Genomic DNA, 22,506 nt, shown 5'->3' on the forward strand with positions numbered 1-22,506 from the left:
GCACAGTTACACATCATTAAATCGTATTCATCTCAACTCGGCCGATTCCGCGTACCCTCATCTAACGAATAGAAGGCAGAGAGAAGCGAATTCTACCGAGGTTTACCGAATGCATTAGACCGCTGGAATTTTGAATTTAGAACAATAAGTTATATTATAATAAAGCGTAAAACGTGTATGATGCTTAATTTCATCTGTCTTATTATCATATTTTAAGTCTATGTCATTGAATGTCTCCAAAGAATTAACCCTCAAGGCGGCAGAAAAAAATATCCAAACACATAAAAGTTATAGTTCAAACGAATATATCTAACGGAAAAAGGGGCCAACGTTTTGAATTAAAAAAGAACAAAAACGTGTCCACAGTACACGGATGTCCACTCGCATGTTCTATGTTCAGTGAACCATGAAATCGGGATAAATACTTCAATTTAGCATAGATCATATCATAGGGAACATGTGTACTAAGTTTCAAGTTGATTGGACTTCCACTTCTCCAAAAACTACCTCGACAATTAACCTGAAGCGGGACAGACGAACGCATAGCTAGACCAGAAAACATAATCCCCATAAACGGGGCATAAAAAGAAATCAATGTTTTAAAAATGTTACTCTTTACCAGCAGAACATGACATTACAATACTTTTATAAAACTTTTTACATTCAGTCCTAAATCGTTGGTCCACAATGAAGTAAATAATTGGATGAACTGAACTATGTAAATAATAGCCTCTAACTAAAAGAGAATATATTGACCGGACGCCTTCTAATGCGTTAGGTTTTATTGTTATTCGTAGGATAACAGCAGAGACATGTAGAATGAAACCAGCGAAAGACACACCGGTTGCTATCAATAACATAATAGTCATAGTTCTCGAGTCTTTATAGCGCTTTTGTCGCGTCTTTCTTCTTTGTATCGTGGAAGTGAATTGGTCCCAAGCCTCTGGAGTAAGGCTCTCTGATCTGGTCCTTGGCCCCGGGGATACTGGTTCTTCATTGTTAGACATTCCGTCTAAATACTGTGTCGTTCTGTTCTTTTCTGCCCGAAGTTGTTTTCGTATTACATTGACAATCTGAATATAAGCGACAGCGCATGTGCAGAATCCAATTAGGCAGATGACCAAAACCAATATGGCGTAGGTTTTTGGCATTAAGTTTTGCTTTCCTTTAAGAAATGTACAACCTTTATCAAACGTTTCTGCATAATTTACACCAAGTTCTGAAAATCCATATAAAAAGATTGACGGTATAGACATAAAAGCACATACTATAATAACAATTATTCCTAATATTTTCGCTCTTTCAAGAGATAACTGCCACTGGAATGGCGCGCATATTTTTTGTCGTCGTTCAACTGATATTATTATGAGTAAGATACCAGCAGTAAAACTCGTATAATTAGTAAGAAAACGAGTAAATTTGCATAACACATTTGATGGATATGTGTATTTGAAGCGTATCTGCACCAGTTCTAGAGGAATACAGACGAAACACGTGACGAAATCAACCACAACCATCCATAGTATTAGAATTGTAACGGGAGATACCGGGTACCTACGAAATATGACAATAGCATGGAGATTCCCGATAACTCCAAGTAACGAAAGAACACTTAGAATAGACGTTACTGGAATGTCGTTGTTTAAGAAATTCTGGAGATCTAGTTCCACGAGATTGGTACTGTCTGTTGTATTTAGTTGATATGAGCTGGTTGTTAAAAAGCCTCGAGTAGTGTTGACCTCCATCCTAGATATCAAAAATAGAATACAAACATAGTTAAAGATCAAATACAATCAATTTAAACAGACTTTGAGTCTGGTATCCGAATAACATAAGTTACACTTTGCCTGGAAATGGTTGTTGTTTGTATTTAAAAAACAATTTCAAAGGTATAGACAAACTTTTAGAAAATTTGCCAGCAATGTGTATAATCACAATTTTTGATCAGCGCTATTTTATTATTCATCTTAAACAGATTATTTCAAAATATTTCCATCATCAAAACTTAAACTAGGAAGAAAGGTTAGTAACTTAAATGTAAAAACATAAAACCCAAAGAAGTATTTTTTCTAATAAAACTTACCCTAAGTAGTTTTATAAATCTGATGGTGAGAATAATGATAAATGAAAGCTGATTAAATAGGATGAAATATAACAGCACTTGACGTACGTTTCCTTCCTACTTTGTATACGACCCATACTTCCTTGTGTGGTGTATGGAGTAAATAAACACATCAATGGATTATCTTTTGGACGTCATCTTTAACATTGATTAACGGCTTGTTTTTTTTACATGACATTAGGATTATATGGTTAGACTATTGTGTCCTCCCCCTTTAACACCAACTGAATAAAACCCAACAAACATTCGATATCGGTAAAAGAATGATAACAGAAACTATAAACTATTAATAAATACTAAGGATTTATTGGGGATTTCTACTGCAGTAATCAATGACTTTATCTGGAAAAACCTTTCGGACTTTTGGGCCCTCGATGCTCTTCAGAGTCAACAAACAGTGGCGGATTCAAGGGGGTCTGGGGTTGGAACCTGTTTTTTGTACGATTAGTGCATTTGAATAGAGACATATGGTTGAAACTCCCCCTTTATCCTTGGTTAGGACCCCTCCCCCTCACCCCCCGTTTGAAGATTACTAGATCCGCCACTGACATAATTTGTTTTATCAATTAATTTTTTTTTAATTCGAGCATCACTGATGAGTCTTTTGTAAACGAAACGCACCTCTCAGTTGCGTACACAATTATAAGCATTGCATAGCTGGGATTAGTTTTTCAACTCGTTCTTCTTAGTTTGTTCCATATGTTTGTTCCATATATTTGTTCCATATATTTGTTCCATATGTTTGTTCCATATATTTGTTCCATATGTTTGTTCCATATGTTTGTTCCATATATTTGTTCCATATGTAGTATTTTATATTATATAATGTAACATTATGTGGTTTCATAAGGGAGCTACCATTTTTTTAGAGGGGTGAACATTTTTGTCCTGGTAATCTCTGTCCTGCCTTTTTACTTTTCACTCTATTCGGTCCTGCATTTTTTATTTGCATACAATGTCATTCTGCCTTTTTTGGTGCCAAAGTTGCTCATCCTGCATGCCTTTTTGACTCAAACCTGATTTTTAGCTCACCTTGCTCGAAACATGGCCAAAATCATTATTAGGGTATCTTGTTTAAAAATTGTGTCCGGTGACCCGGCCAAACAACCAAGATGGCCGCATTGCTAAAAATAGAACATAGGGGTAAATTCAGTTTTTGGCTTATAACTCAAAACCTTAAGCATTAAGAGCAAATCTGAAATGGGGTAAAATTGTTTTTTAGGTCAAGATCTATCTGCCCTGAAATTTTCAGATGGATTGGACAACCGATTGTTGGGTTGCTGCCCCTAAATTGGTAATTTTAATGAAATTTTGCCGTTTTTTTGTTATTATCTTGAACATTATTATAGATAGAGGTAAACTGTAGACAGCAATAATGTACAGCAAAGTAAGACCTAAAAATAAGTCAACATGACCAAAATGGTCAATTGACCCCCTAAGGAGTTATTATCCTTTATAGTCCATTTTAACAACTTTCATAAAATTTGTAAATTTTCCACTGAAACTACTGGGCCAAGTTCATTATAGATAGAGATAATTGAAAGCAGCAAGAACGTTCAGTAAAGTAATATTACAAGCACATCACCATCACCAAAACGCAGTTTTGTCATGAACCCACCTGCTTCCTTTGTTTAATATTCACATAGACCAAGGTGAGCGACACAGGCTCTTTATTATATATGAGCCTCTAGGTACTAAGTGGTAATCTCTGTCCTGCCTATTTATTTTCACTCTACTCGATCCTGCTTTTTATTTGTTTATCCAGTCCTTTTTTGGGGAAAAGTTGCTCAAATTTCACCAAAGACTCGCTCTAAAGATCAAATGGTAGCCCCTTCAGTTATAAATAGAACAAAGCATACATGACACATTGACATACAATCGGAGAGGTCGGTACACGCAAGTTGGTACAAGCATTGACATACTAAATATTGTATTTTCAGGTACAAATAATATATATACAATTCTATTTTGCAAGTTTTTGTATAAACAGTGGGAAAAAATTTATTAACAAATCGTATTAGTTTATAAGGAAATTAAACTATGGGAAAATATGTTGAACTATTCGTTTTAATTCATTATATATATACTAATCATTTAGTTTCAGTTTCAGACCAGGACAATTGTATTTGTTAATGGAATTTATGACAGCTGATTATCTCAGTATGTGAATCGATTTTTCTCTGATATTTTATTAACACCCTTCCCTTTCCTAGAAGTGGAAGTCAATATAGTTCTTTTTAATGTTGGTTTTTATTTAACTTTTAATGAATGACCGTCGTTAGCGTAATAAATAAAACATACGTGTAAACGTGTATATGTTTGTTGATATGCTTATATTCCAAATATATATGTATATGCCTCTATTATTGTTGTTGTTACCAAGTATGTAAATCAATTGTATCTGATTTTATGCCCTTAATGGGCCCTGTAATTTGGGAAATAAAAATATTCTATTCTATTCTATTCTATACTAATACTATGCAGTTTACTGCTTGTCCAAAACTTTAAAATTGGCAAATACGCCATTTAATGATCAAAAATCAAATAAAATAGATTTGGGTCATTAAATAATTATATAATTAAACTTTATGACTTTTTAAGAAAAGAATTTTATGATAATATTTTAATAGGTTGTAAAAATTTTGAAAAGTTAGCGCGGCACAAGTGCCCAATCTAATTGGCTTTTTATTCAAGAAAACCTAGAGGTATTGAAAAGTATTGCAATTTATATTAATAAATGTTTTGAACTAAGAAAACACTCAATATTTTTTTTATATATAGTACAGATATTGTTTTATTTAAGGTAACACGATACCGAATGGCATATCTCCCGATTTCCAAACTTTTTGGCACACGTGTTCTTTGAACCAAGTTACATCGGAATATGTAATAAAAAATGGGGGTCACCATTTTTGTTTTCTTAGTATTTTCAGAAGAAAACGTCAATTTGGCAACAGATTTACTTACGTATATAGGCGAAATGCCTATTTTTCGGCTTGCTTTTTTAGATTTTCCTATGAATGGCTATGTTCGCATATACGGAGAAAAACAAAAAAACTAACATATTATCCAGGATTGCATTCTGAATCCATACACGTATAGAAACTTATGTGTCACCATCCTTGTTTTTGAGATAAATGGCTTCAAAGTTGTTGATACCCTTAGAATTTGTCCGAAAACGTGTGACGTTATTGAATACAGAATGTAACGTTATTCCTACTCAGAGAAATAGGAAACAAAATAGGCACTGGCTACGTTTACATGGAAATGTAACAATAATCAAAATATTATTGTTACATTGGAGACTAAATGCCGGAATGCATTGTTGGGTAAGGAACCGATTAATTACGAATGTAACAATAATTAGTGAGGCTACGGTTACATGCGGTCATTAAGGTCTCTTGTGGAGTGCTGTCTCATTGGCAATCATACCACATCTTCTTTTTATATATACTTGAAACTTGCTTGAACTGGTTGGTTCAACGTGAATCTTATGATAATAGTTCATGAATAAATTACCGGAAAGAAACAAGATCTTAATTCTAAAATATAATTAAAATCATGAAAAATAACTTCTGATTTTAATAAAGTTCACGTGGAAATAACATGAAAAATTTCACGTGTGATTTGAATAACTGAGTTTTTATCTCCATCCTTTAAGACATAGATGGTATCATCGCATTCATCCATGCAGAAATAGAGTACTTTAAAAATTTGATCCAGTTACACAGTTTTATGGCCATTGCTCGGCCACGTTTTTTGGTGGTTGTTTAACGTTCAGTGGCAAATAGTTCATGCATATTCGGGATGATACAATACAATATTGAAAACAGTTTTTTATAAAAGACACATTTAATGCACCAGTTAAAAAAGGTTGAACATTCTGTTAGTTGTGAAAATTATGAGTGAAAGTAATTATCCTGATAAAATACACATTCTAAAAAATAAAAAAACAAAAACTCAAAGGAAATTTCAGAACTCACATTCTTGATTTGCTACAATGTACATACATAAGTATAGCGTACTCTGCGAAGTGTAAATGTGTCAGTTGGTTGCTAAGCAAGTCGGACAAACATTGCGAATTGTACGCAAGCTTTCACAAAATTCAACAGTCCCTTATTTGTGGAAAATTATTTATAAAACAAATCTTTAGATCAGGTATGCGTTCTTTATAAGTAAACAAGGATCCAGCTTGAAATTGCACTTGTAGACAATGTAAGCCGGAGTTTGTACTCTGCATGCCTTATATATATATATATATATATATTTTTTTTTATCAAAATGCTTAATCTAGCGACCTGTCATAAACAAAAAATAAAGAAAATCCAGACGATATGCGCAGCTTTAATACAAGTTTTAACACCATGTACATAATCTTAACTTGAGGCAAAAAGACTGTCGTGCTAAATACTTAGCCGTTAACACCGTATATACCAACTGCGGGATTGACGGCTGAACGGACACAAGTGACACAATATGATGATACGTGCCTATTAGGATTTTGGTGACAAAACATATTTATGAATATCCAGTTCATATAATGGAATAGTTATTTGGAGATCTTAAATGAAGTAGCAATGTAAGAAAATTTACATTTCCGTCATTTTGTCTTTGGTGGAAAGTAGATTAATTGGCAATTTTACCGCACCACCTTATTTCATTATTTGTTTGAATTTTCTACCGAAGAAGGAAAGTTTGAAGACTTCAATAAACATGTACTAAGGGACTGAAATGTTACTGGGATAATTATACTTATCAAAACTTTCTAATCTAGGGGACCAACGTTTACTAAAACTACAAACGAAAAGATACTCGTCCAATTAGCTTCAGTCACAATTTGCTTGATTTCTTAGGTTTTGATGTTGTAAGGTAGATATAGGAAGATGTGGCGTGAGTGCCAATGAAACAACTCTCCATCCAAATAACAATTAAAAAAAAGTAAACAATTATAGGTCAATGTACGCGGCCTTCAACACGGAGCCTTGACTCCAGATGTTGCTTTCTTATAAATTGCATATCCCATATCTCCATTTATAATTATAGCAACTATAACTGTTGTACAAATAAAATGTTCCATATAATTGTTTACTTTATTTATACTTGTACTTTTACTAGTCTCATGTTACCCTCTTCCATAATGAGCAAGCGATAACGTAGATATTTCTTTTTGCGTAAATGTTCGTAAACTTTGTCGATTTGAATTTAAACAACTAAATTTTTAAGTGACGGTTGTAAATTGTCGGAATGATTGCTGTTTGCTTTACGTCCAGTGACAAATTGATCATGCATGTTAAGGGCGAGAACAAGTTAACAATAAATACAATAGGTAGGTTGATATAATAGAGGCTATCCCGGGATTACATGTATGATCGAGTAAATTTGGAAAGACACTGGAAAATGAGGGTATATTGGATAGGGACAGAAATTTTATCTTGCAACAGGCCACCTACGGACCCCTCAAAGAGTTGTTGCAAAATTTTGCTTTTCAAAGAGCATAGCACTCTCTTTAATCGAGGCAAACTTGATACATCCCGCAAAGTCAAATAGACGTCTCACTTTCGAAGCATTTTACTTGCGGTCGGACGAAAACCAAGTGATAATTTATATTCCCTAGTTACCCTTGTGATGTAATTCGTAGAATAAAAAAAATATATAAAAAATTTGTTATTGTCAGAAATATTAAATGTATTTGTTCTCGCTACGAAACAAGTCTCTTTCTGTCGTTTGAATAAAAAGTAAGCTAGTTGTTTGCTTGTAAATTTCGAGAGAAAACAATTGTAACGGAACCAATTTGACAAGAGCCAGTGCTGACTATCAACTTGCGTTAATAGACGCAACTTGCGTTAATAGACGCAAGTGGATACATGGGGCTGTTTTTAATCAGACTTTAACTGGACCTGAATTGTTTTTAATTTTATGTTTGTTCTCATGTATTTCCAAGACTACGTTAACTTTCTCTGACCTCCTTTCGAATTTGCTGTCTGTCCCGTGTAGATTTGGTCTATATGATTACAAAGCTAACACTTTATTTTATAAATGTTTCAGAAACTATATCGGACATTCTCTACAGACCAATGAATTTCAGAGACTGTTTATACTTGGAACACAGGGAATGTTTTTCGGAAAATAACAAACTTAAACCACTTTTTTACTTTCCATACTAACAAACCATTTTCTGTATGGGTTTCAAAGTCCCATTGTACAATGTATTGTTCTTTTTCGCCTAATTCTATTCGAATTCTCATCCAGATGATAACCTTTTTCCATTTTTCCCGAGCGGTGTTTTTGGCGACCATTTTAACACGAATTAATAGTTGTACAATTCCTGTTTTATTACGCATCATCCTAAGTTTCTATAGATTAGATTTCTACGAAAATTTCATGGGGATACGGCGTGCATCATGAAGAAATATTTATTGCAAATATAAACCAAGAATAAAATAAATTGACAAAACTCAATCTTTTATGCATAAGAACATATATAGATAAATCGTGCAGATACTTAAATAGTCAAGAAACAGAATATTTAAGAGTAAAGTAATACATTTTTAAAGGTTAACAATGAGCAGAAGAATTGCCGGAAAACGATTAAGCAATGTATGTCAAATAAGTTAACCGTTACGTATTGCATCAAAACTCTCGGCACTGTGCATCTAGAAAAAGTTTCTATTAAAAATGTCACATAGTTACCACATTTTGTTTTAATAAAAATCAACTTGTGATTGCAGAACCTGCTACATTGGCTTGTAAACAATCATCATCTGTGAAAGGCCGAACGTCAGGAACGATAACTCGTGGCATAACGTCATTCGGTATCGTGTTACCTTAAAAGTCATTGTAATAAATTACTTTGCACTTCAAATGGGGAATGTGTCAAAGCATGGAAGTTAAATATTACTTCCATGGTCAAAGAGACAACAAGCATATAACAATCGAATGACACCAATGGGTCTTCAATGCAGCGAGAAAATTGCAACCAGAGGCGTGCTTCTGCTAGCCTCTAATCAATAATGTATATTAGTTCAGTAATAATGGACATAAAAAGAGGGGAGGGGGTCCAACCCAGAGTAAAGGGGGGTTCCAACTATAGGCTCCCATTCAAATGAATTGATCGTCCAAAATAAGGGGGTTTCAACCTCCGGACCCCCAACCTTGGATCCGCCAATGGTTATACTCCGAAATAAATAAAAGAAACTAAAATTAAAAATCATACAAGACTATAACAAAAGCCTGACTTAGGGTTAATTTCTCAGTGTGAGCCTATATGCTCCGTGTTGAAGACCTGAACATGACCTATACTGGTTTACTTTTATAATTGTTATTTGAATGAAGAGTTGTCTCATTGGTACTCATACTACATCTTCCTATATCTATATAGTCAGTTTATCGACTGTCAAAGGTAATTTTGAACGCACTGTTGTAATTCTTCCATTATGTTGAAAAAACCATTCATGTAGTAAGTTTGAAAAGTATTATAAAATTACATGTCCTGCCTGTCCCAGCCTTAGTACAAATTAATGACATCTATTTTATAAATAAAGTATGAAAAGCCAACAAAGCAAACCAATAAGCAAGCAAACACTTATATGATTTCAATAATAAACTGTTGAAACAGAGATATGTCTCGCCGTTAAGTAATTATATAATGTAATGCAAACTATTGAGACAGAGATATGTCTCGCCGTTAAGTAATTGTATAATGTAATGTAAAATGTTGAGACAGAGATATGTCTCGCCGTTAAGTAATTATATAATGTTATGCAAACTGTTGAGACAGAGATATGTCTCGCCGTTAAGTAATTGTATAATGTAATGCAAACTATTGAGACAGAGATATGTCTCGCCGTTAAGTAATTGTATAATGTAATGTAAACTGTTGAGACAGAGAAAAGTCTCGCCGTTAAGTAATTATATAATGTAATGTAAACCGTTGAGACAGAGATATGTCTCGTCGTAAAGTTATTGTATAATGTAATGCAAACTGTTGAGACAGATATATGTCTCGCCGTTAAGTAATTGTATAATGTAATGTAAACTGTTGAGACAGAGATATGTCTCGCCGTTAAGTAATTGTATAATGTAATGTAAACTGTTGAGACAAAGATATATCTCGCCGTTAAGTAGCTGTATAATGTAATGTAAACTGTTGAGACAGAGATATGTCTCGTCTATTAGTAATTGTATAATGTAATGTAAACTGTTGAGACAAAGATATGTCTCGCCGTTAAGTAATTGTATAATGTAATGTAAACTGTTAAGACAGAGATATATCTCGCCGTTAAGTAATTGTATAATGTTATGTAAACTGTTGAGACAGAGATATGTCTCGTCTATTAGTTTTTGTATAATGTAATGTAAACTGTCGAGACAAAGATATGTCTCGCCGTGTAGTAATTGTATAATGTAATGTAAACTGTTGAGACAGAGATATGTCTCGCCGTTAAGTAATTGCATAATGTAATGTAAACTGTTGAGACAGAGATATGTCTCGCCGTTAAGTAATTATATAATGTTATGTTAACTGTTGAGACAGAGATATGTCTCGCCGTTAAGTAATTGTATAATGTAATGTAAACTGTTGAGACAAAGATATATCTCGCCGTTAAGTAGCTGTATAATGTAATGTAAACTGTTGAGACAGAGATATGTCTCGTCTATTAGTAATTGTATAATGTAATGTAAACTGTTGAGACAAAGATATGCCTCGCCGTTAAGTAATTGTATAATGTAATGTAAACTGTTAAGACAGAGATATATCTCGCCGTTAAGTAATTGTATAATGTTATGTAAACTGTTGAGACAGAGATATGTCTCGTCTATTAGTTATTGTATAATGTAATGTAAACTGTCGAGACAAAGATATGTCTCGCCGTGTAGTAATTGTATAATGTAATGTAAACTGTTGAGACAGAGATATGTCTCGCCGTTAAGTAATTGCATAATGTAATGTAAACTGTTGAGACAGAGATATGTCTCGCCGTTAAGTAATTATATAATGTAATGTTAACTGTTGAGACAGAGATGTGTCTCGGCGTTAAGTTATTGTATAATGTAATGTGAACTGTTGAGACAGAGATATATCTCGCCGTTAAGTAATTGTATAATGTAATGTAAACTGTTGAGACAGGGATATGTCTTCGCCGTGTAGTAATTGTATAATGTAATGTAAACTGTTGAGACGGAGGTATGTCTCGCCGTTAAGTAATTGTATGATGTAATGTAAACTGTTGAGACAGGAATATATGTCTCGCCGTTAAGTAATTATATAATGTAATGTAAACTGTTGAGACAGAGATATGTCTCGCCGTTAAGTAATTTTATAATGTAATGTAAACTGTTGAGACAGAGATATGTCAAGCCGTTAGGTAATCGTATAATGAAATGTAAACTGTTGAGACAGAGATATGTCTCGCCGTTAAGTAATTGTATAATGCAATGTAAACTGTTGAGCCAGAGATATGTCTCGCCGTGTAGTAATTGTATAATGTAATGTAAACTGTTGAGACAGAGATATGTCTCGCCGTTAATTAATTGTATAATATAATGTAAACTGTTGAGACAGAGATATGTCTCGCCGTTAAGTAATTGTATAATGTAATGTAAACTGTTGAGACAGAGATATGTCTCGTCGTTAAGTAATTGTATAATGTAATGCAAACTGTTGAGACAGAGATATGTCTCGCCGTTAAGTAATTGTATAATGTAATGTAAACTGTTGAGATAGAGATATGTCTCGCCGTTAAGTAATTGTATAATGTAATGTTAACTGTTGAGACAGAGATATGTCTCGCCGTTAAGTAATTGTATAATGTAATGTAATCTGTTGAGACAGAGATAAGTCTCGCCGTTAAGTAATTGTATAATGTAATTTAAACTCTTGAGACAGTGATATGTCTAGCCGTTAAGTAATTGTATAGTGTAATGTGAACTGTTGAGACAGAGATATGTTTAGCCGTTAAGTAATTGTATAATGTAATGCAAAAGACAGACGGAAGACACAAAGGGACATTCAAACTTAGAATTACAGCTGTCCTAAGTCAGGAATCTGATGTACAGTAGTTGTCGTTTTTTATGTAATTTATGAGTGTTTCTCGTTTCTTGGTTTTTTGTTATAGATTAGACCGTTGGTTTTCCCTTTTCAATGGTTTTACGCTAGTAATTTCGGGGCCCTTTATAGCTTGTTTTTCGGTGTGAGCCAAGGCTACGTGTTGAAGGCCGTACATTAACATATAATGGTTTACTTTTTTAAATTGTTACTTGGATGGAGAGTTGTCTCTTCGGCACTCGCACCACATCTCCCTATATCTATTAGTTGAAAAAAAATGATAATGCCCAGACACACAACATAGAAAAGTAAGGACTGTGCAACACTAAAGCTGGTAGTGATACCACCTGGTCCTGAAGGGTATGCAGACAATGTTAGACACCAAAGCTAGTAGTGATTCCATCTGGTCCGGAAGGGTATGCAGACAATGTTAGACACCAAAGCTGGTAGTGATTCCATCTGGCCCGGATGGGTATGCAGACAATGTTAGACACCAAAGCTGGTAGTGATTCCATCTGGTCCGGGAGGGTATGCAGACAATGTAAGACACCAAACGTGGTGGTGATTCCATCTGGTCCGGGAGGGTATGCAGACAATGTAAGACACCAAAGCTGGTAGTGATTCCATCTGGTCCGGGAGGGTATGCAGACAATGTAAGACATCAAAGCTGGTAGTGATTCTATCTGGTCCGGAAGGGTATGCAGACAATGTAAGACACCAAAGCTGGTGGTGATTCCATCTGGTCCTGAAGGGTATGCAGACAATGTAAGACACCAAAGCTGGTGGTGATTCAATCTTGTCCGGAAGGGTATGCAGACAATGTAAGACACCAAAGCTGGTAGTGATTCTATCTGGTCCGGAAGGGTATGCAGACAATGTAAGACACCAAAGCTGGTGGTGATTCAATCTTGTCCGGAAGGGTATGCAGACAATGTAAGACATCAAAGCTGGTGGTGATTCAATCTGGTCCGGGAGGGTATGCAGACAATATAAGACATCAAAGCTGGTAGTGATTATATCTGGTCCGGAAGGGTATGCAGACAATGTAAGACACCAAAGCTGGTGGTGATTCAATCTTGTCCGGAAGGGTATGCAGACAATGTAAGACACCAAAGCTGGTAGTGATTCTATCTGTTCCGGAAGGGTATGCAGACAATGTAAGACACCAAAGCTGGTGGTGATTCAATCTTGTCCGGAAGGGTATGCAGACAATGTAAGACACCAAAGCTGGTGGTGATTCAATCTGGTCCGGGAGGGTATGCAGACAATGTAAGACATCAAAGCTGGTAGTGATTCTATCTGGTCCGGAAGGGTATGCAGACAATGTAAGACACCAAAGCTGGTGGTGATTCAATCTTGTCCGGAAGGGTATGCAGACAATGTAAGACACCAAAGGGACATTTCAATCTTTTAATAAAACTTACAAAGCCAAGACAAACAACAGTACAGAAAAACAACATTATAGAAAACTAAAGACTACACGTGCAACATTACCCCCTCCCACAAACTGGGAGTGTTCTAATGTGCTCTGGAAGGGTAAGCAGATCCTGTTATACATCTGGCACCCGTCGAGTTGCTCATTTAAGTACAAACCCGGTGATAAATCTATAATTACATCGGATATATTAGAGGAAAAGGGGACGAGATTGTAACATATCCCTCGTCATCTGTGAAACAGATTTTTCATACCGGTCAACAGACTCGTAAAAGTCTGAAGGGAACGTTCCGAATATACCATTTGGAACTCTTGGAAGCTTCCTTGTGAGCAGTAACCATCAATGAAAGAAATCATGATAGGAAATGCAAGGTCTAGAATATCGTACGGGATATGTAAATTCATAGGCCAGTCCAGTTGAAATTGTAATTTTAAATCCGATGCCTAAAGTACCTTGTGTATGGAGATTTATCTACTCACTTCACGTTTGAGGACTGGCATTAAATAAACTCTATGATTACTGAGTTCAAGTCAAAATGTCTGCCGCCGTACTCTCTTTTCCAGTGGCAATTCACGCCCTTCATTCCGATCGACTGCTGCTGTGTACAACCTTTTGTTTTGATTGGTTATTTTTAATGTGAATGTGCACAACATAATTGCCATTGGGTGTTATGCAAACAACAATCAATCAATCAAATCAATGCGCCAATCAACATCTTAATATAGACGTCTTAAAACAAAAGAAAATGGCTGTAACATATGTCAAATTCCGAGTCTCATTAGAATCAATCATAATGAAATAAAGAATAGACCCATTAGATGAAGATTTGCTATCGATGCCTAATTTCATAAATCGAGGAAAAACATTTTAAGATATAAGATAACTCAGGTCAGGTACTTGAAAGAGAGGGACGAAAGATACCACAGGAATGGTCAGTCTCATAAATCGAAAATAAACTGACAACGCCATGGCTAAAAAAGAAAAAGACAAACCGACAAACAATTATAGTACACATGACATAACATAGAAAACCAAAGAAATAGCAACACGACCACACCAAAAACTAGGGCTGTGCTCAGCTAGGTTCCCCGGAAGGGTACGCAAATCCTGCTCCACATGTGGCACCCGTCGTGTTGCGCATGTTATAACAAATCCGGTAAATAGTCTAATTTAATAGTTCACGAAAGGATAACATTCGTCACAACTCGGCCGATTCCGTTATTCTCTCTAACCAATAGATGTTTGCCGATTGGCACTTGAAGAATCATAGTCAATTGTTTTCAAATGGATTGATTCTGCCGAATCAATATTTAACAACACTGTTCTAGGATATATTTTGGAAACCAAATTGGCTTTGATGATAAAAATTATCTCGATCGAATATTGAGTGATCGGTTACCTCATGGTTTGGCGATAAAGAAAATTTATCTCGGGGACAATTTTATAGGACATTTAAAAAGGACTTTGGACTAGAAAAAATATCTGATCAGACTATCTGAACAGAACAGAGGGTGGATAACTAAATTAAGGACATCGAACGTCTACGTATTCCAATCGTCTTTCAGACAGGCCGTTGGCAAAATATGCCTAGACCAGAGAGATTATGTCAAAATTTATTGGTGATGCATTTCATGTTTTATTTGTATGTCAACATGATTATATTGTTAATTTTAGAAACAGATACTTACCTAGATATTATACTATTAAAAAAGGTAAACGGACAGAAAGTCATAGGACAAAAAGTCACAGGACATAAAGTCATAGGACAAAAAGTCACAGGACATAAAGTCACAAATTTGATAGGACAAAAAGTCAAAAATACATAATTTTGTTGACAATTGTTTGAATATATGAGAGAAAGATCTTGAAATATTTTCTTTTTGTTTTTTGTGGCACATATTTATCTTTAAGTTTAGGCAATTGTTCCTAAGCCTTGATAAATGAAAAATTATTAAAATTTAATCATGCAAAGGATATATTTCTTGGCAGAACGAAGCCATTTTAGTATCAAGTCACTTTGACATTTTGTTTTCATAACAACTATTTGATCATTATTGATATTTATTGAATAAATTTTAATTACATACCCGTAGCCAAAAGGGGGGGGGGGTCGGGGGGTTCTGTTCGAATTGTGACTGCGGTTAACATGTGTTAAAGTCGAGTTCGTGAGTCTGAATACCCCCCCCCCCCCTTTTTTTTTGAAAATTCCTGGCTATGGGCCTGGATTACAAAGTTTCTCAATATATGTCATATATAATAGTTTATGAAAAAACAAAAATATATATGCGATTATTTAGTTTATTGAAAAACGCCCTTATGAGGCAACAGAAACACTGCATGTTAAAAATTGAAAATAAAAAAAACACTTTTTCTTGACATGTTCATGATGTTAAAATGTATGTAAAAACGCAAAAGTTTTGTACAAAATTAAAAAAAAAACAAAGTCGTGTCATCAAAAAAATAATTCATAATCCATCCGCGTTATATAATGTCCCTTCCCGAAAACTAAATAATCGCATACTCTACTGAATTATGTCGTTTGTTAACTCTGGTGGAGCATCAATAAAAACAACAGTAGTATACCACTGTTCAAAACTCATAAATCCATGGACAAAAAACAAAATCGGGGTAACAAACTAAAACCGAGGGAAACGCATTAAATATTAGAGGAGAACAACGACACAACACCGAAACGCAACACACACAGAAACGGACCAAGCATCAGACAAAACACCACGAGAATAACAAATATAACATGAAAACCAAATACATGAATTTGGGATAGACAAGTACCGTGCCACGTCTTATCTCAATATCTCAAAAATAAGAAAAAACACAAACGACTCAACGTTAAAATGCAACACACACAGAAACAAACAATAATATAACAATGGCCATCTTCCTGACTTGGTACAGGACACTTTTAAAGGGGAATAAAAGTGGTGGGTTGAACCTGGTTTTGTGGCATGCCAAACCTCGCACTTTAATGGCAAAGTTAAATATAACATTGAAATGACAACATAATATTACAGGACTACAATACAAATAAATAGGAGAACATATTAAACAAAGAAAAACATGATTAATAGATAACAAAAAGTATCAGGTTTAAAATTCAATACGCCAAAAACGCGCCTTGTCCACACAAGACTCACCAGTGATTTAAGTCATTTAAAAATAATACATATATATCGCCATTCAAATGCATTGCTCGTTCTAAAGAGAACAGGGTGAGTTCCCCTTCCACGACCCCCTCTAAGATCCACAATGTAACTGTATGTTTTAAAATGTTTTTATTATACACTGATTTTGTTGATTGTGTAAATTATTAAGTAAATTATGTATATAAATATCAAATATCCGGTAAACATACAATAAAAAATTCATTAAGTGGTTGACAAAATTTCTTTTGACTAACTGAAACTTAAGATTTCCGTTTTATAGAAACATATATGTATTTATAGGGAAATAAACCGGCTGCAGATTTCCGTTCAGAGGTGTAAGTTTTTTTTATTTACATCACTATTCATATTTTTTTTAATTATAAATCATAAATTTACAAACCATATCGATAATTGAGAACAAATTAAAAATAAATTATTAATACAAAAACAAAGTTTATGTGTACAGCAGTGCGCTTAGATTTGACTGTTTATGTTGCAAAAATGCTATGATAATGGTAAATTTTTATTTTAGTATATTTTCATCTAAAAAAAAATCAAGTCTTGTTATTAAATACATTAAATACACCCAAAGCAAACCGAGATGATTTCTATTTTTATATGAAATGCTAGCATGAATTTGAATTTAATCAAACAACAATCAGTATATAATTTCTTTTTATTAATTTATTGCTACATTCTCGATTGGTTTATACGCTATTTTACGTGTTTAAAGTTTTTCTATTCATCTATCATCTGTATTGTTTCTATTTACCCACTTCTGTTGTCTATTTTATCATCAAAATGACAACTCATTAACGACAATAGCAATAATAATATCACAATACGACATTAAATATATTGATCTGACGATAAAAACAAATGATGTGATGATATTATTACATAATATATATAGGATGACATTTTGGCGGGTTTTACTGTTCGCTTATTACCATATTTTATATTAGTCAGAACAACCTATGTAAACCATAAGTACTTAACTGGTCATACAGTAACACGTATAATATTTACTTCCTATCTATGACTCTGAAGGTCGGACTTGCTACCGGGTGTTTTTGATTTTTCGTCTATAAAATTCAGGTAAGAAAATAATCAACAGGGGCGAATCCAAACTTATAGAAAGGAGTCGTGGGTGGGGTTTCTAAACTATATGTCCCCCTTCAAAAACATTGATCGTAAAAAAAGGGGGGTCCAACCCCGGACCAACTGGATACGCCACTTGGTGCAAATAACTGTCAATAGAAATGAATGATCATATATGAAATTGTTTATCAATTTGAGAATGGAAATGGGGAATGTGTCAAAGAGACAACAACCAGACCATAGAGCAGATAACACACATCATGTTTATAATAACACACATCATGTTTATAATAACACACATCATGTTTATAATAACACACGCCATGTTTGTAATAACACACGCCATGTTTGTAATAACACACATCATGTTTATAAATAAATCAACAGGTTGGGGACAATCCACCCAAATGGGGAACTGTTCCCCAAATAAGTAATAATCCTACATTTGAGTAATCATTTCGTAGTATTAAAACAATTTCTTTTCAACTGAGTCTTTTCCTTAAAATGGCACATATTTATGAAAAATGCAGCAAAATTTTCATAAGATGATTACCCCTATCTTCATTTACCGAGAAGATACAAGCCCATGAAAAATTAATAAAATTTGACTATTTTCAAGGATACTTCCTTTTTTAAAAACCATAATAAAAATATAGTTCTTTGTTCCATTTTCTATAAATTTGTTCCATTTTAACTAAAAAGATTTAAAAATCATTTTTTTTAGCACTATGACAATTACTCAAGTTAGTTTTATTTACTGGATCATAGTTCACATTTTGCTTGGTTTAGACAGAGACTGCTTCTTAATAAAATCACAGCTGTGTCGATTATCTATTACAAAACTTTATTTTGATACTATTTTGTAGATTAATTGAAGTCCATTTCGAAAGAACAAAGAGGAATGTCTTCAAATCTAACCATCCAAGACTTGGAAGAAGATAATTTTCGAAAAGATGGCATTGGAGTTACAATATTTTTATCTTTACTTTGCGGTGTCGGTGTATTTGGAAATGCGCATGCGTTTCTAATTTACACTTTCCGTTTTAAAAAAACGAATTGCCGTGTTTTTGTTCAATGGCTGTCATCGGTAGATATTGTCGTATGTGTTATCTGCATTCCATTCGAAATATCCATTGTCGTTCGGAATATGACATTTAAGTATGCCATCGTTTGCAAACTATTCCGATTCCTTACGCATGCTCTAGTGATGTCATCCGGTTTCATGTTAGCAGTAATTGCAATCCACCGGAAAAGAAAACTAGGGAATCCCCATGGCAGACAATTTACACTAAAGAGGGCACACATTGCTTGTTTTGTAGTTCTAATAATAGCAGGGCTAATATCTGTACCAAGTGTTTATTTTTATGGTGCTGTAGAAACTGGAACCCCGGATGTAGAACGTTACCAGTGTACAGTCGATCCGAAACATTTTATGTCATCTTATTTTATTATATTCATTGTTTTTTTAGCGGTTTTATTGAATATTTTATACATAATTTGCATTATCGCATATTCAATTGTTATAAAGATAATTACGAGCCAGATCAATAGTAGGTTCTCTACAAGGCTGCAGACAAATGTCTATTTACCAAAAAGCAACAGTGATCAAAAGGAAAAGACACGTGATAAAACTGAAAAACCGAATGACAGTCTTAAATACTCGCGGGATATTTCATTTTTATTTATTGCGGCATCAACTATGTCTTACATTGGATATTTGTTAACTGTGATCAGTTTTCTAATTGATTTTATCAATCCAGACACTACTGGCTCCTTTAAATCCGTGTCGGCCATTTTGTACAGAGGATTTTTCATTAGTAGTGCGGGAAATCCTGTCGTTTATCTGTTTCTGGAAAGACAGTTCAGAGTGGAATGTAAAAATGTTTATTCAAAATTGTTTGGAAAATGTTGTTGGAGCAAGGAACTAACGATTATCGTATAAATGTCTTCATATCAGGAACATAACTACAACTGACCGTACAAGGGCTGTATAGCCAGTCAAGGGAGTCTAAAACTTCCACCATCATCAGAACTATTACCGTCTTAATGCCGTCAGAGCAAGAATATAACTACAACCCACCGTGCAAGGGCTGTATATCCAGTCAAAGTCGTTAGAAACTTCCACCACCAGCATAAATATGACCGTATAAATCTAAAGTCTTATTCTATCGAAACTGGATAACTCATAACAAGATCAGAGTTCTATCTTTTGATCAGTTGGTAATGGTCCATAACATAAATTCTAATTGTTCTTTTAGACACATAATCGTAAGTGCTTCCATCTGTGAATATTAGTCAATAGATTACTTTCGAGTTCGTCAATTACGTCAAAATTTTCGATTTTAGAGAACATCATTCGTGTGTTTATGGGCGTCGTTCAAAATTACGAATAATGAACAACAATCTAGATCGAATGACGATCACGAAGACGCATGCTGAACTTTAATAGAAACAACTCGAAAGAGGTCTACTTTATCTGTTATTTTAATGGATATTTTGTTCTGTCGATTTTATAAACTAACATATCTGGCAGACTTCAAGTAAAAATAAAACGATTTATATCGTTTGATCATTGATAAACTTAAGTTTGTAATCGTGTATGTTGGCTTTTTAAGTGCCGGATTAAAAAAAGTTACTTCACTTTTCACTTCCGAAAGTACTGCTACACATTTTAAACTTTTTCTTCATGTTTCATTTTTTATTACCTTCACAACGCACTACACGATGGAGCTAATTGTTTGTCATCATCGACAAGAATATACAATACAACAGAATCACGTGACAAGTGTACTATGTTAAATAAATTTATCTTTATATTATATACCTGCAAGGGGTTATTGTCTTTCGGTCCTTTTGAAGACTAAACCGGGATTATCTCAAGTTTTCATAAAATATGGAACAGAGCAAAAAGTATAGCCTGCGTTAGGTTATCATTTACCCTGGTTTAAATGCAATCTACAGAGTATACACACACTTTATTTGTGTTTTAATGTAAATAAAAGTTTTACTATACAATTTTCTATCTTTCTTTTTTTTTAAAGTTTAGGCAATAACAACTCCGGTAAAACATATTTGTTGAATTTGGAGGTAAATGTTTTCGACAAGTTACCGGCGTTCCTTTGGGAACAAATTGTGTATCTCTCTTTTTATTACCTTATTGTACACTATACAGATACAATGCCATATGCTATCTCAAAGTAATACCGTTGTTGCGTATGCTTCCATTTTATATTGGAAAGCATTGGGGATTATTGATTTAGATGTTTTTTTTAGTTTTACATGCGATAGTGTTGTGTACTGCGTTGAAAATGATTAAAATAGACAAAATTTATTTCAGAGAAACATTGAGATTTTAAAATATCCAGAAGTTCAAAAGAATTTTGGAATTTCAAGAAGTTCAAAAGAGTTTTTTAGAATCCACATATGGTTAAGACCACTACTTAAGTAAACAGTAACACAGTATTTCACTGTGGACATACCTTTTATCAATCTAATTGACAATTACTCTGTAAAACATGAAGATGAGCCTGTAATGTACCGTTGTTTGTGTGGATGTTTGTGAAGCGTAGGTATCCAATACAAACAAGGTAAGTCCTCAGAGTTTCTGTTCACTATAAATGTTCATTGAAGCCATTAGAGACTTTCGAATTTGACTATATACCGGATTTGTTATCTCATAAACAACACGACGAGTGCCACATCAGGATCTGTTTACCTTTCCGGAGCACCTGAGATCACCTCTAGTTTTTGGTGGGGTTCGTGTTGTTTATTCTTTAGTTTTTTATGTTGTATTATGCGTACTATTGTTTGTCTGTTTATTCTTTTCATTTTTAGCCATGGCGTTGTCAGTTTATTGTCGATTTATGAGTTTGACTGTCCCTCTGGTATCTTTTGTCCCTCTTTTATGTTACACCAGAAAGTAAAATCACAAAAATACTGAACTCCGAGTAAAATTAAAATAGAAAGTCCCTAATCAAATGACAAGGCCAAGTGTTCAAACAAATTAAACAATATAAATAACCACTGTCATATTTCTGACGTGGTACAGGCATTTTCCTATCTAAAAAATAGTGGATTAAATCTGGTTATATAGCGCGAAAACTCTCAAAAGTACGACAGTCGCATCAAATTCTATTACATTGACAACGATGCGTGAACAAATTGTAACAAAGAGGGGAAGCAACATCACGAACCCCATGAAAAACTGGAGGTGATCTCAGGTGCTCATGTGGAGTTACCAGATCCTGCTAAAAATTTGACACTGCCGTGATGATAATGTTATAACAAAGCATGTAAATAGTATAATTCGGTAGGTCTCATTCCTATTTTACAAACCACTCGTAGTAGTACGATTTTCATACAAAGACACTATTATTTGTCGTTTCTTTCTCAGGAACAACAAAATGCTTATCGCGAAGAGTTGACAAACATTTCATATCTTATTAGTTTTTTTATACAGGGATTTTATCCCACAGTGTTTTAAATATGGAATTTGACGTTTTTTCAAAGACCGGATAGCATTTATTATTTTTCACATACGTTTTAATTTGCATAAGGACAGTCTATTTGAAGATGTGTGTAATAAGGGTAGTAATAGCAGTAACTGTTATAATTATTATTGATTTCTAATCACATATA

At 34.1% G+C, this 22,506-nt stretch overlaps 2 protein-coding genes across 3 annotated transcripts; one reads left to right on the forward strand and one right to left on the reverse strand.

Annotated features, from left to right (window-relative positions):
* Nucleotides 1-603: 603 nt before the first annotated feature.
* Nucleotides 604-2,339, reverse strand: LOC134699967 (neuropeptide Y receptor type 4-like). The gene is made up of 2 exons (XM_063561370.1): nt 2,084-2,339; nt 604-1,746 (listed from the first exon to the last, which is right to left on the reverse strand). The coding sequence occupies exon 2, from the start codon at nt 1,743-1,745 to the stop codon at nt 609-611; it is 1,137 nt and encodes a 378-aa protein (XP_063417440.1). The 5' UTR covers nt 1,746; nt 2,084-2,339; the 3' UTR covers nt 604-608.
* A 14,649-nt stretch (nt 2,340-16,988) lies between these two features.
* On the forward strand, nt 16,989-20,887 carry LOC134699944 (neuropeptide Y receptor type 6-like). 2 transcript variants are annotated; one of them, XM_063561346.1, is made up of 2 exons: nt 16,989-17,102; nt 18,735-20,887. In XM_063561346.1, exon 2 carries the CDS (start codon nt 18,770-18,772, stop codon nt 19,808-19,810), a length of 1,041 nt encoding a protein of 346 aa, XP_063417416.1. In that variant the 5' UTR covers nt 16,989-17,102; nt 18,735-18,769; the 3' UTR covers nt 19,811-20,887. The 2 variants fall into 2 exon arrangements, with proteins under 2 accessions (XP_063417416.1, XP_063417415.1); XM_063561345.1 differs by lacking the exon at nt 16,989-17,102 and adding an exon at nt 17,707-17,865.
* Nucleotides 20,888-22,506: the final 1,619 nt, after the last annotated feature.

Source organism: Mytilus trossulus, unplaced genomic scaffold, assembly GCF_036588685.1.
Source record: "Mytilus trossulus isolate FHL-02 unplaced genomic scaffold, PNRI_Mtr1.1.1.hap1 h1tg000103l__unscaffolded, whole genome shotgun sequence".
Taxonomy (NCBI): Eukaryota; Metazoa; Mollusca; class Bivalvia; order Mytilida; family Mytilidae; genus Mytilus; species Mytilus trossulus.

What these genes read in the sequence shown, in the direction of transcription:
- LOC134699967 (XM_063561370.1), bottom strand. Translation starts at nt 1,745, where the DNA reads ATGGAGGTCAACACTACTCGAGGCTTTTTAACAACCAGCTCATATCAA.
- LOC134699944 (XM_063561346.1), top strand. Translation starts at nt 18,770, where the DNA reads ATGTCTTCAAATCTAACCATCCAAGACTTGGAAGAAGATAATTTTCGA.